This window comes from Oncorhynchus mykiss, chromosome 8 (assembly GCF_013265735.2).
Source record: "Oncorhynchus mykiss isolate Arlee chromosome 8, USDA_OmykA_1.1, whole genome shotgun sequence".
NCBI lineage: Eukaryota > Metazoa > Chordata > Actinopteri > Salmoniformes > Salmonidae > Oncorhynchus > Oncorhynchus mykiss.
In genome coordinates this window covers 47,397,146-47,411,623 of record NC_048572.1, presented here as the reverse complement: position 1 = coordinate 47,411,623, position 14,478 = coordinate 47,397,146, and the positions used below count along the sequence as shown (strand labels likewise).

At 40.9% G+C, this 14,478-nt stretch overlaps 1 protein-coding gene across 7 annotated transcripts in view; it reads left to right on the top strand.

Moving 5' to 3' along the window:
- LOC110529981 (serine/threonine-protein kinase PRP4 homolog) overlaps window positions 1-13,841 on the top strand; it is a 42,160-nt gene extending 28,319 nt beyond the window's left edge. For 2 of the 7 annotated variants that reach the window (XM_021612697.2, XM_021612696.2), the window contains exons 11-15: window positions 4,162-4,315; window positions 6,853-6,967; window positions 7,413-7,564; window positions 7,789-7,875; window positions 8,871-13,841. In XM_021612697.2, coding sequence (XP_021468372.2) covers window positions 4,162-4,315; window positions 6,853-6,967; window positions 7,413-7,564; window positions 7,789-7,875; window positions 8,871-9,077 — 715 coding nt within the window. In that variant the 3' untranslated portion in view covers window positions 9,078-13,841. The remainder of the gene's footprint in view (window positions 1-4,161; window positions 4,316-6,852; window positions 6,968-7,412; window positions 7,565-7,788; window positions 7,876-8,870) is intronic. The other 5 variants (XR_005052887.1, XR_005052886.1, XR_005052884.1 and 2 more) reach the window with 5 other exon arrangements.
- The last annotated feature ends 637 nt before the right edge of the window (window positions 13,842-14,478 follow it).

Genomic DNA, 14,478 nt, shown 5'->3' with positions numbered 1-14,478 from the left:
ACGACTCATGGTGTAATCGTAACAACATACAGGAACTCATGTCCTTTAGTTCACCTGACCTAGAATTCCTCACAACCAAATGCCGACCATATTATATCCCAAGAGAATTCTCGTTGGTTATTGTCACCGCCGTGTATATCCCCCCTCAAGCCGATACCACGACGGCTCTCAAGGAACTTCACTGTACTTTATGCAAACTGGAAACCCTACATCCTGAGGCTGCGTTTATTGTAGCTGGGGATTTTAACAAAGCAAATTTGAGAACAAGGCTACCTATATTCTATCAGCATATTGATTGTAGCACTCGTGCGGGCAATACACTAGATCAATGCTACTCTAACTTCTGCGATGCATAAAAGGGCCTCCTCTGCCCTCCCCTCGACAAATCTAACCACAACTCCATTTTGCTCCTCCCATCCTATAGGCAGAAACTCAAATAGGATGTACCTGTGACAAGAACTATTCAACGCTGGTCTGACCAATCGGAATCCACGCTTCAAGATTGTTTTGATCAAACGGACTGGGATATGTTCCGGGTAGCCTGAAAATAATATTGATTTATACGCTGATTCGGTGAGTAAGTTTATAAGGAAGTGCATTGAAGATGTTGTACCCACTGTGACTATTAAAACCTACCCTAACCAGGATAGATGGCGGCATTCGCACAAAACTGAAAACGCGAACCACCGCATTTAACCATTGAAAGATGACTGGGAATATGGCAGAATATAAACAGTGTAGTTATTTCCTCTGCAAGGCAATTAAACAAGTGAAATATCGGTATAGGGACAAAGGAGAAATTCAACGGCTCAAACATGAGGCGTATGTGGCAGGATCTACAGCCAATCACGGACACTGACGTCTTGCTTCCAGACAAACTAAACACCTTTGCCCGCTTTAAGGATAATACAGTGCCACCGACGGAACCCACTACCAAGGACTGGGGGCTCTCCTTCTCTGTGGCTGACGTGAGTATGACATTTAAACTTGTTAACCCTCGCAAGGCTGCCGGCCCAGACAGCATCCTTAGCCGCGTCCTCAGAGCATGCGCAGACCAGCTGGCTGGTGTGTTTACGGACATATTCAATCTCTCCCTATCTCAGTCTGCTGTCCCCACATGCTTCAAGATGGCCACCATTGTTCTTGTACCCAGGAAGGCAAAGGTAACTGAACTAAATGACTATCGCCCGTAGCACTCACTTCTGTCATCATGAAGTGCTTTGAGAGACTAGTCAAGGATCAAATCACCTCCACCTTACCTGCCACCCTAGACCCACTTCAATTTGAATACCGCCCCAATAGGTCCACAGCCGATGCAATCGCCATCACACTGCACACTGCCCTATCCCATCTGGACAAGAGGAATACCTTTGGAAGAATGCTGTTCATTGACTATAGCTCGGCATTCAACACCTCCAAATCAAATCAAATCAAATTGTATTTGTCACATACACATGGTTAGCAGATGTTAATGCGAGTGTAGCGAAATGCTTGTGCTTCTAGTTCCGACAATGCACAGTGTAAGGGGATAAAGAATATGTACATGAGGATATATGAATGAGTGATGGTACAGAGCAGCATAGGCAAGATACAGTAGATGGTATCGAGTACAGTATATACATATGAGATGAGTATGTAAACAAAGTGGCATAGTTAAAGTGGCTAGTGATACATGTATTACATAAGGATACTGTCGATGATATAGAGTACAGTATATACGTATGCATATGAGATGAATAATGTAGGGTAAGTAACATTATATAAGGTAGCATTGTTTAAAGTGGCTAGTGATATATTTACATAATTTCCCATCAATTCCCATTATTAAAGTGGCTGGAGTTGAGTCAGTGTCAGTGTGTTGGCAGCAGCCACTCAATGTTAGTGGTGGCTGTTTAACAGTCTGATGGCCTTGAGATAGAAGCTGTTTTTCAGTCTCTCGGTCCCAGCTTTGATGCACCTGTACTGACCTCGCCTTCTGGATGATAGCGGGGTGAACAGGCAGTGGCTCGGGTGGTTGATGTCCTTGATGACCTTTATGGCCTTCCTGTGACATTGGGTGGTGTAGGTGTCCTGGAGGGCAGGTAGTTTGCCCCCGGTGATGCGTTGTGCAGACCTCACTACCCTCTGGAGAGCCTTACGGTTGAGGGCGGAGCAGTTGCCGTACCAGGCGGTGATACAGCCCGCCAGGATGCTCTCGAATAAGTCAAAGGGTCTGAATACTTTCCGAATGCACTGTATATGGAAAATTACACATTTAAACATTTCAGCCAATCAATTGGTCGAAAGAACAGACTCTCAGTCTACCAATATTTTGGGGGGGTCAGGGGCAGTCCTAATAGGCAGTGTGGGTCTCCGCATAGGTCTGCTCTCCCTTTCTTTGTAAAGTAATTTGGTTTCAATTGAACAAGCCCCAGCTGCTGATTTTGGGAAGCCTTTGCACCCTGCCCTAAAAATAATATTGGGGAAAGTGAACATAGAGTCTGTAAAGAGATGGTCTTGTTGATGCAAAGATACTGTTTGACATCTGAGTCTGCTGGTTCATCCTTGGGAGCAATTTCCAAACGCCTGAAGGTACCACGTTCATCTGCACAAACAATAGTATGCAAGTACAAACACCAAGGGACCACGCAGCCGTCATACCGCTCAGGAAGGAGATGCGTTCTGTCTCCTAGAGATGAACTTACTTTGGTGCGAAAAGTGCAAATCAATCCCAGAGCAACAGCAAAGGACCTTGTGAAGATGCTGGAGGAAACTGGTACAAAAGTACCTATATCCACAGTAAAACGAGTCCTATATCAACATAACCTGAAAGGCCGCTCAGCAATAAAAAAGCCAGACTATGGTTTGCAACTGCATATGGGGACAAAGATCGTACTTTTTGGAGAAATGTCCTCTGGTCTGAAAATAAATAGAACTGTTTGGCCATAATGACCATCGTTACGTTTGGAGGAAAAAGGAGGAGGCTTGCAAGTTGAAAAACACCATCCCAACCGTGAAGCACGGGGGTGGCAACATCATGTAGTAGGGGGTGCTTTGCTGCAGGAGGAATTGGTGCACTTCACAAAATAGATGTCATCATGAGGGAGGAAAATTGTGGATATATTGAAGCAACATCTCAAGACATCAGTTAAAGCTTGGTTGCAAATGGGTCTTCCAAATGGACAATGACCCCAGGCATACTTCCAATGTTGTGGCAAAATGTCTTAAGGACAACAAAGTCAAGGTATTGGAGTGGCCATCACAAAGCCCTGACCTCAATCATATAGAAAATCTGTGGGTAGAACTGAAAAGGCGTGTGCAAGCAAGGAGGCCTACAAACCTGACTTTGTCACACCAGCTCTGTCAGGAGGAATGGGCCAAAATTCACCCAACTTATTGTGGGAAGCTTGTGGAAGGCTACCCGAAACGTTTGACCCAAGTTAAACAATTTAAAGGCAATGCTACCAAATACTAATTCAGTGTATGTAAATGTGATGAAAGAAATTAAAGCTGAAATAAATAATTCTCTACTATTTTTCTGACATTTCACATTCTTAAAATAAAGTGGTGATCCTAACTGACCTAGACAGGGAATTTTTACTTGGATTACATGTCAGGAATTGTGAAAAACTGAGTTTAAATGTATTTGGCTAAGGTGTATGTAAACTTCCGACTTCAACTGTATACTGTATACACACACACACACACATACACACTACCGTTCAAAAGTTTGGGGTCACCTAGAAAAGTCCTTGTTTTTTAAAGAAAAACACATTTTTGGTCATTAAAATAACATACAATCGATCATAAGGACAGTGTAGACATTGTTAATGTTGTAAATGACTATTGTAGCTGGATTTTTTAAATGGAATATCTACATAGGCTTAGAATGACTTAGAATATGTGGACAACTACAAATACCTAGGTGTCTGGTTAGACTGTAAACTCTCCTTCCAGACTCACATTAAGCAGAGGGCACTGGACAGTTACTTTACAACTTTATGCAAACAGGAAATTAAGTGGAGTGACAGGCAAGTGGTAAAAACAATGGGAAGGTTGGTCACAGGGATTGAACCCTGGTCTCCAGTGGGATATGTGGTATGCCAGGGAGTGTTACCACTACGCCATAGCTTTGCACAATGCACCTCTAGATTGTAAGTGTCATCTCTCTCTACTCCTCAGTATGAACCTGCGCGAGGTACTGAAGAAGTATGGCAAAGACGTGGGCCTCCACATCAAGGCGGTGCGCTCTTACAGCCAGCAGCTCTTTCTGGCCCTGAAGCTGCTGAAACGCTGCAACATCCTGCACGCCGATATCAAACCTGACAACATCCTGGTGCGTCTCCTCTAACCAACCAAAGCACCCAGAGAGAGTCAATAACACTACAAAAATACATGTTTAAAGCAGGTTTTGGTTTAGAAAATTGTATTTGTGTCACGCCACAATGATACAATAATACAGATTTGTTTGTTTTTAAACACATTGTGAACCACTCAAATGTAGTTTTGAGAGTCTAACAATCATTATCAAACATGGTAAAGGCGTCGTCTAGAATTCATTACATCATCTATACACATGTATGCATAAACAAAAAAACTGAGTACAGAAGATAAAAGGACAATTAAGCACTTATAAAGAAACATCTCCATTGTGGGATAATGTGGCAGGCTTTGGCGCAGGCATTTAAATTATTATTACTTGACGATAAAATGTCACCCAATTTATTATTTTAATCTAGACTGTTAATTATAATTTTGTCTGGACAGCTGACTAAAAACATCATCCCTAATGTTGTTTTATAACCCACAGAAAAGCAAGACATGAGCTTCTGTTTCAATTGAACCCTTGTTCCAAGAAGTACCTACACGTTTTTTTAAGGGAATGTTTGTGTATCGACGAGTCTCAATGGTGAGAGGGGCCACTCCACATCTAAATTTAACAAAAGAGCTTTGATATTACTTCGAAAAAACTGTGTGTACATAGGCAGTAAGTGCACAGTTTATTACTTTCAGGTTTATTTATCAGTTGGTACCACTTTAGTTAATTGTGTTCATAAAAGCGCTGATTCAAAAGCATTTTGGGTATTTCTAGAATACACTCTAGCTTTGACATTTTTCTTTGCAACATCACAAGCCCATACAAATACACTTTAACACGTTCATTTGGCATACTGCAAAATCTCTGCAAATGTTTTTAAATGCATAGCCACTAGTGATGCCATAGAGTTTTCCAGACCATATCACCTTGAATAGCAGCACAAAGGTAACATCTGCAGGCACGGTTAAAAACAGCATTAACACAAGTACAATTTATCTGCCCACATACTGCTGCAGCATAGGTAATAATAGGAAGCACCAGTGATTCAAACAGTTTAGTGAAACATTTAAAAGGTAGGCCACCCATTCCTTACCATGGCGCAGCGGTCTAAGGCACTCCATCTCAGTGCGAGTGGTGTCACTACAGTTCCTGGTTCGAATCCAGGCTGTATCACATCTGGCCGTGATTGGGAGTACCATAGGGCGGCGCATAATTTGCCCAGCGTCGTCCGGGTTTGGCCAGGGTAGGCCGTCATTGTAAATAAGAATTTGTTCTTAACTGACTTGCCTAGTTAAATAAAACTATTTACACTTCACAATGACGGCATCAAGGGCACGATTTGCATCGTTAGCTATGCACTTAATCCAAAACTGAATTAATAATCACCCCCAGATACTTGTACTCACTGACAACATCTGTGGCAGGACCACAGGAGAAAATAAGGTGTTCTAGGCACTGATTAATTTCTACCTAAGTTTTGTCTACATTGATTTTCCATTTGTATTGTTCACACCAGTTAAAAGCAATATGATATTTTTTTTAACTCATCTTCAGTTTCAGAGATCAATACGATGTCATCTGTATATAAAAGAGTAGACACTCGTTCATTGTTAAGACCTTTTCCTCAAGCTTTGATGGCCAGAGTGAGATCATTAATGTACATTGAGAACAGAATAGGTGATTAAAAGCAACCCTGTTTCCCTCCAATGTCAACAGGTAACCAGTCAGTTAGGCAGCCAGTTAGACAGTTCATATTATCATACATAAGGCATTTCAGGATGTTACCATTTAGACCAATTTGACTCCAGCTTGTCCCATATGTCATTGTGGTCAAAGGCTTTAGAGAAATCTATTAAAGAACAGTAAGTGGACTTGTTCATTTTTTTATTTGAATCTGATTGTGGTAAATCGGGTGGTGTATTCCAGGCAACTTTGTTTCTTTCTGAACCCATTTTGCGCATCTGCTATATTGTTGTATGATTCTGAATGATCCATTATGCTGTCTTGTTGGCATTATGACCCAGTTGCACTGATAACTGAGGCACTCTGGCACTCTGCCCTGACCTGTTTTGCCCGGTCATGTGACCAGCCGTGGCTGGTCTAATTGTGTGAACAATGTGATCTTTTGGGGGGGATTAACACTGTTAACTAGAGATGACCGTTGTACAATGTCAATGCTCTGAATATAAATTAGATACAGTACATTTAAAATTGTATCACTTACCTAAGAGTTTAGTTTACAGCAGGGTTGTCTCACTTGCTAACTAGCCAGTAAATAACTAGATGCTTGCTGACTAGTATTTACTGACCTGTGACTGTGGCACGCAGCACTCCTTTTCCACAGTGACGTAATAGTGGAATAGGGTTATTCACTTCTGCATCTCAGTTCTTTTGATAGCATGTGGTTTGTCATTGTGCTTGAACTCTACAATAAATGCATTTGGTGGAAGGGGAATGCTGGGAGATTAGCCATCACCATTGACCTTTTGAAACATGTTGGCTGGAGTTTTACATAGGTCGAGTGGCATATTTTTTGATTAGTTTGTTTTCAACAGGTCAACGAGTCGAAAACCATCCTAAAGCTCTGTGACTTTGGTTCAGCGTCGCACGTGGCAGAGAATGACATCACGCCCTACTTGGTCAGCCGGTTCTACAGGGCGCCTGAGATTAGTGAGTCTTCGCTTTTCTTATTCACTTTTGTGTTCTTCTCCTTTGTTCTTTTTTATTTTCTTCTCTTTGGATTGGTTTAGAATTAATCCTCTCAACTTTTTGTCACCAACCCTTGACCTGAAGTACTACTATACTTAGTGTGCAGGCTTTTACATCCCAGCACAAACTACATTAACTACATTAAACTAATCACCTCTCATCAAGTCCTTGATTAGTTGAATTAGTGCATCCAGAAGCTCTCCACAACCAGTTGGTGACCACTGCTGTAGGTCTTAACTTGTAGGGAAAATGTACAACTGTCATGTTTAGTCGGCACCAAACGGAAGAAAACAGATTATTTTTAATATTTTTGAGAAGGTGTGCCTTTATGAGCACATCACTGATCAAACATACTCATTTGCTATGGTTTGTCATAGTCCCCTAAAGCCTACAACTTTCCTTGCAGTCATCGGGAAGCCTTACGACTATGGGATCGACATGTGGTCCGTTGGCTGCACTCTGTATGAGCTGTACACGGGCAAGATACTTTTCCCAGGGAAAACCAACAACCACATGATTAAGCTCGCCATGGACATCAAGGGCAAGATGCCCAACAAGGTGAGACCAACTGTACTGTAGGGTCCATCCAGAAACACACCCTTACCCCTACTACTGGAAATGTACAGAAAGAAAAACTATTCAGAAGTGAAATAAGAATTCTGAAATATCAATGAAGTTTCCTATCAATGAGGAAACTTGGAACTTGAGTTTCTGGTTTCTTCCTGGACAGATACATTTGAAATGGAATTGATCCCAACTGATATCTTTCTACCCCTTCACAGATGATCAGGAAAGGCGTGTTCAAGGACCAGCACTTTGACCAGAACCTCAACTTCCTGTACACAGAAGTAGACAAAGTCACTGAAAGGGTAGGTTGTTGTCTCAGAGTGGGAATGTTTGCATGAAAACCCCTCTGGTATCAGTATCAGTCAACTGATTTTAGACTGAACAAAAATATAAATGCAACATGAAATGATTTCAAAAAAATTACTGAGTTACAGTTTAAATAAGGATATCAGTAAATTGAAATAAATTGATTAGGCCCTAATGACTGGGAATGGGCGCAGCCCTGGGTAGGCCCGTGGTCTGCGGTTGTGAGGCCAGTTGGACATACTGGCAAATGATCTAAAACAACGTTGGAAGCGGCTTATGGTGGAGAAATGAACATTCCATTTTCTGGCAACAGCTCTGGCGGGCATTCTTGCAGTCAGCTTGCCAATTGCACGCTCCCTCAACTTGAGACATCTATGACATTGTGTTGTGTGACAAAATGGTACATTTTAGTGGCCTTTTGTCTGTCCCCAGCATAAGGTGCACCTGTGTAATGATCATACTGTTTAATCAGCTTCTTGATATGCCACAACTGTCAGGTGAATGGATTATCTTGGCAAAGGAGAAATGCTCACTAACAGGGATATAAAAAAAATGGTGCACAAAATTTGTGTGTACGGAACATTTCTGGGATCTTTTATTTCATCTCATGAAACATGGGACCAACACTGTACATGATGCCTTTATATTTTTGTTCAGTATATTTCCATTTTGTGCAAAGTTAGCTAAGCCCATTGTTCATTCTCCTTTTCCTGCTATTCCAATCACCCCCTCTACATCTCTATGCCAATTTTATTATTTTCTCTCGCCTTCTTATGAAATGGTTTGTTTTCCTCCCTGGTTCTTTCTCGACACTGATCCCTTTCGCCACACCCCACCCAACCCGCACACTCATATCTGTTCCGCTTTTCATCCTGACTCCTTCTCTTCTATCTTTCTCTCTCTATCGCATGCCCTCCCTTTCTTTCCTGACTCCCCTCTTTCCATCCCCCCTGTACCACCTCTGTCCTTCTTCTGTCCCATCTATCCACAGGAGAAGGTGACAGTGATAAGCACCATCAACCCCACCAAGGAGCTGCTGGCTGACATGGTGGGCTGCCAGCGTCTCCCTGAAGACCAGCGCAAGAAGGTTGCCCAGCTCAAGGACCTGCTGGACCTGACCCTTATGCTGGACCCGGCCAAGAGGATCAGCATCAACCAGGCCCTGCAGCACCCCTACATCCAGGAGAAGATCTTCTGAGCATATCTTACTGTACCACTCACAGTCATGCATTGATTGATTGACACATCCAGAAGCTAGTACTGAGTCCCTAGTTTGACTATGTTTGGACCCCACCCCAGCCCAATAAATGTATTTATTTGAGCTGGCAGACTCTGCTGATGGAGAGGAAGTAGTATTATCTTTCTTCCCCTGTTTGAACAACACACACATGCTCTCCCGTTTTACATTGATCTAAGGACTTGTATTATATAACCATAGTAGGGGTGTGAACATTTCAATGTTTAATCGAAATTGAATCCTTAATGTTAAGGGAAAACATTTAATTGTGTTTTTTTTTTTTTTTCTACAAAATTTAAATCCCAGTGCAGTTATCACAAAACTACCACTAACAGGTCCTGATCATCATAAAGGGAATAGGCCTACCTAACACAACAATGCTGTAACGTTAGTAAGAGGGGATATGCATCCGCACGTCATCGTCGTTAACAGTTTGAAAAAAAGTGCTTATTACAGTTGGTATGCATCTGTTTTCAATGGACTATTTGAGTTGTGAGGTCATTTGTTAAATGAAGAACTGCAAACGCCATTTGAGCCTCGACTCACGCTACTGAAACGGGTGCGTCTTTCTCATAAATTTCGCAGTTTACTCCCATTTCAACAGGGTGTTATTCCTTTTATAATGGTAGTTGAGACATATAGTCAACAGCATTAGAAAGCTAAAATGATTCCCTTTTTAACCAATCTGTATTTAGTGGGATTTCTTTTGCCCTGTGTTTAATTTGTGAGCTTAAACTTGGTGGCAGGCTTTTGTTAATCATGAAATAAAGTAGACCCCTAGACTATTGAATACACAATTTGCCTTCATCAAAATAATGTTTTTGTTTCATATTTTATTATGGAACCTGCTTAGGTTTAGGGGGGGGTTGTAACCTATTCTAAATGGAACACTATAGCAGTTCACAAAAAAGCCTAAAATAGCAACTGCAGTTATTCCAAATCATGATAATGCCCTTTTAGTGTAAGAGCTGTTTGAGAAGACAGCCTGAAATTTCAACCTGTTTTGGTGAGATGAAGTTTTGGCCTGCCTGGTGACATCACTGGGTGGGAAATTAGTTAAGACCAATAAGAAAGAGTTCCAAACCTCTCTTTCAATAATTTTCAGTTTTCCCTTCCCCACTAAGAGCACTCCCAGACAGTCCTAGCAAAATTCTTGCTTGTGAAATTACTGTTAGCTAAGAAGCTATTTTTGTTTCTTTTTGACCATTTTAATTGAAAACATTCACGGTAAGGTACTTAATTGTTACCCAGAAATTATTTGATATTGAGATAAAAATGGCTGTATTAGACCTTTAAGGCCTATTGGGAGCTTGGGTGCATGTGTGTAGAGGGAGCGGTCGGATCGTAATTTCACCTGCAGAAGCCCATTCCAGATGCCACCTACTGTAAGCCCACGGTAGAACTTAATTTCCCCCTAGCGGTCATACCATGCAATATGATTTGACATGGAATTTTGTTAAATGTTCTTATCGTTTTAACGGGGGGAAAACTTTTTTTTTTTAAATGGCAGTTTAAACGTTAAGAAATATTTTCCATTTGTCACATCCCTAAACCATAGTAGGGCTCCAAGCAGAATGTCTGCTTTACAACATATTTTCCATCTCCGCCTACCTGCAAGCCAGATAAAAAGCTTATAATGACGCACTCATAAAGAGTTTTGAGTTTCATCCACTTGGATTTTCAGTTTTTGATTGGCCCCTTGCAGGTGACTGAAGGTGGATGATATTGTAGCTGTAAAAATATAATTCTGATTGTTGGGGTTTACTGTCATTCACCAGTTGCCAAGGCTGTGACGAGCAGGGAGGGGGTCCAGATAATGATCACAGTTATTTAACTTGGGCTTTGTTTGATTGGTCGCAACCCAATTGTTCGTAACCCAATGCCCTAAACCTTTTGAATGGCATGTTTGTACAGTCTGTAGAAGGTGAAGTCTTGCAGACTTGGCAGCTCCTTTGACTTACTATTATTCTGTGCGGTTATTACCTGTCATGCCCTGTGTTGTGTTGTGGTGCAGGGCCAGCGTAAATGCTATTTATATCCACGTCTCCCCCAGGTATTGAAAACCCAGAGTGCTCCCCCACTCACCCCGTCCCCCACCCTGGTGTCTGTGCAGGCCCTGGTCCGCATGCCCGTTCTGCCGCTGCCTGTAGGTCTGTCAGTGCTGAAAACCCAAACTGTTGGGGGTCCTACTTGAGCCCACCTGCAGGGATGGCCCCTCCTGTTTAAAGCAGATTGTATACCACTTTCAGTACATTGAAGGTAAGCTATCCCCCCTCTTCCAAAAAACAAAACCCATCAACTTCACCTGGTTATTACCTCGTATGTTTATTTATTTTTAAAATATATTTTAATATTGTACACATTGTTTTAGCCAGATGCCATAATAGACATGGTTTACATGTTGTTTAAAAATATGTCAAAGACAAACTGGATAAAAGTAAACTTAATCAAGTCACGCACCCAAATTGTGGAGAGGAAGTTGGGTCGGGTATGGGGGGGCTGCATTCAACAAGCTATGATGGACAAGAGCACCTTCAGTGTACTTATCTTAATGGAACAGCTCAGAATTTATTGCTCTCCTGTAACGAATACCTTTTTGTTTTTCATGTGTTCCCTTGATACAATGTTAGAAACTGCATGTGAGGATAGCAGTCTTGCTATGTATTCAAACTCATGTGTTGCAATTATTTTAGGCATGTTCCTCTAAAAAAGAAGGATATTTAAGTGTTTTGTTTCCCTCTATCATTGGTTTTCATGTTTTGTATGACCATGTTGTCTTTTGATACAGGGATATTTATTCTCTGAGCTTTGAGTCTGCTTGTTATGAGCGGTAATTGCCTCTACTTTATTTTGTGTTATATATTTTAATGTTCTTATAGGAGCAAAACAGAAATAAAAGAGCCCACACATGTGTAGCTGATGGAGAATTTATGCCTTTTTCCACAAATGTCTTCCCTACATACACATGCCAATGTTCAGGCCCCTTTAAGTGTCTAACAATTAACCGAAATTCTGTATTTTTAAAACTAATCCACAAACCTTAACTAGAATACTTTCGTTTTCATCAGCTTTTTGTGCAGTTTTTAGGCTGGAATCCCAACTTGATTTGTGCGCATAACTTGATGAACACAGATCTCAAGTTAGGATTTGGCACTTGTATGCTAAATTTAGTTTCAAACCAAATAAGCAAAAGACAACACAAAAAATATATATTTTTGTGTGCTTTTTTTTACTGACACTAACTGATGTTTGATGTTTTTCCCAACAATGATGTTTCCTGTGGTGGCTGAGAGCGAGACAGAGCCCAGCACCTTCTCCAGCCTGGGCTCCACTTTCAGAGAGACAAGACCTCCACAAAGCCACTTATCAAGGTCCTTTTTGATGGCATGGGTAGATACAAAAAGCAAACAACACTGGGGTGATAGAAAAGACAAGATGGGGAATCACTTTCACTTACTATTTTATTAAATGCATTTATAATAGACACTCATAATAACATACCTTAAAAGTTTGTTTCCATACGTTTTCTCTCACAATACTTTTATGGCCTCCTTCCTTTTCTCCACATGACATCTACTCTTTCTGGTTAAAAATATAATTCCAAGCTGCTCATATACCTGACTGTGGATATTTGGTTAATCATATGGCTCTAAACTAGTTCCAGATTGCTACAAGCAAGGCTTCAGGTATCTTGTCTTTTAACTGTGTTAAAGTTGAACCAAGATACTTTTCATTTGTTCTCTATAGGTGCTGCCACTTTAGAGAAGAAACTCACAAGGAACCTCATATGGACAAAGGTTTCTGTTCTGGAGATAGTTACTGTATTTGTAAAGGTGGAGTCGTCAATATGACAATCATACAAAACGGGGCAAATTACTGCATACATAAATCAACAACAGTATTCAAATCTTCTGAGATTGCTACTTGAGGCTTTTCCCAATCTGGGCGAGGCTCAAGGGAGGGTGCAGATTTGGCATATTTCTTATTCTGTTTTCTTTAAGCAGAAAGAAGCCCTGCTGTGTATGATGTAATTTTGATAAGTCAACCTTTTATAGACATGATGTCATGATCTGATTTGCTGTTATTTTTCAAACATGTTAGCAGAAACTACTGTAGTTACCATAATGAGCCAGTATTGGACACACCGGGTGATATTTTGGACCCATTATAGATATTTGAGATTTGTTCATGAACTCAATGCTTTGCTTATGGATTCTGAGCAAAGCCAAATAGATGGCAATCGTATTAGGTAATTTAGATTGAACATATGTTACAATTTGGCTAAATCTATGCCAAAGTGACCATCAACAATAAGGTAATACCGTTTCTTGTTATTGATAAATATGGCCAGATTCATATCACTGTGTTAACGTTGCAATTTTGTGTTTATTTTTCAGGGTAAGTCAGAACTTATTTTCCCTGTCTGGGTTTCATCAGTCTCCTTTTTCTGCTTTGGTGCACATGTAAGACTCAAGGCCAGAGAGATGTTCAACAATGGGCCCTGTAGATATTTCTCAGAAACATTTTAAAACAGAAATGTATTAAAACATATGGAACACTTTTGTCCATGTACTTAACTTTATTTGTGTAATCCAACCCAAATAATCGGACACCACTTTTTCCAATATATGATAACACATCTATGCATATTTTGTCTGCTGTTGAGAACATAACTTGTATTCATTTTCACGTGTGTTTTAATATAATAAACATGTCTGTGAAAAATATTTGGTATAGTCCGTGCCTATCTGATGATCAGTAAAAGATCTTTGGTAATAGCTTACTTGGACACTGTCAAAGCCTACATAATCATGTAGCCATAATGACATACTGTCACAAAAATCCTGACTTAGCCTGTCTGCTTAGGTGTAAGCTCTTAGATCGCAATATCTACTAAGCATTTCATACGTGTCAAAGGCTTTTATTGACAATTACATGAAGTTGATGCAAAGAGTTAATATTTGCAGTGTTGACCCTTCTTTTTCAAGACCTCTGCAATCCGCCCTGGCATGCTGTCAATTAACTTCTGGGCCACATCCTGACTGATGTTAGCCCATTCTTGCATAATCAATGCTTGGAGATTGTCAGAATTTGTGGGGGTTTGTTTGTCTACCCACCTCTTGAGGATGGAACACAAATTGGGATTAAGGTCTGGAGAGTTTCCTAGCCATGGACCCAAAATATCTATCGATGTTTGTTCCCCGAGCCACTTAGTTATCACTTTTGCCTTATGGCAAGGTGCTCCATCATGGTGGAAAAGGCAATGTTCATCACCAAATTGTTCCTGGATGGTTGGGAGAAGTTGCTCTCGGAGGATGTGTTGGTACCATTCTTTATTCATGGCTGTGTTCTTAGGCAAAAT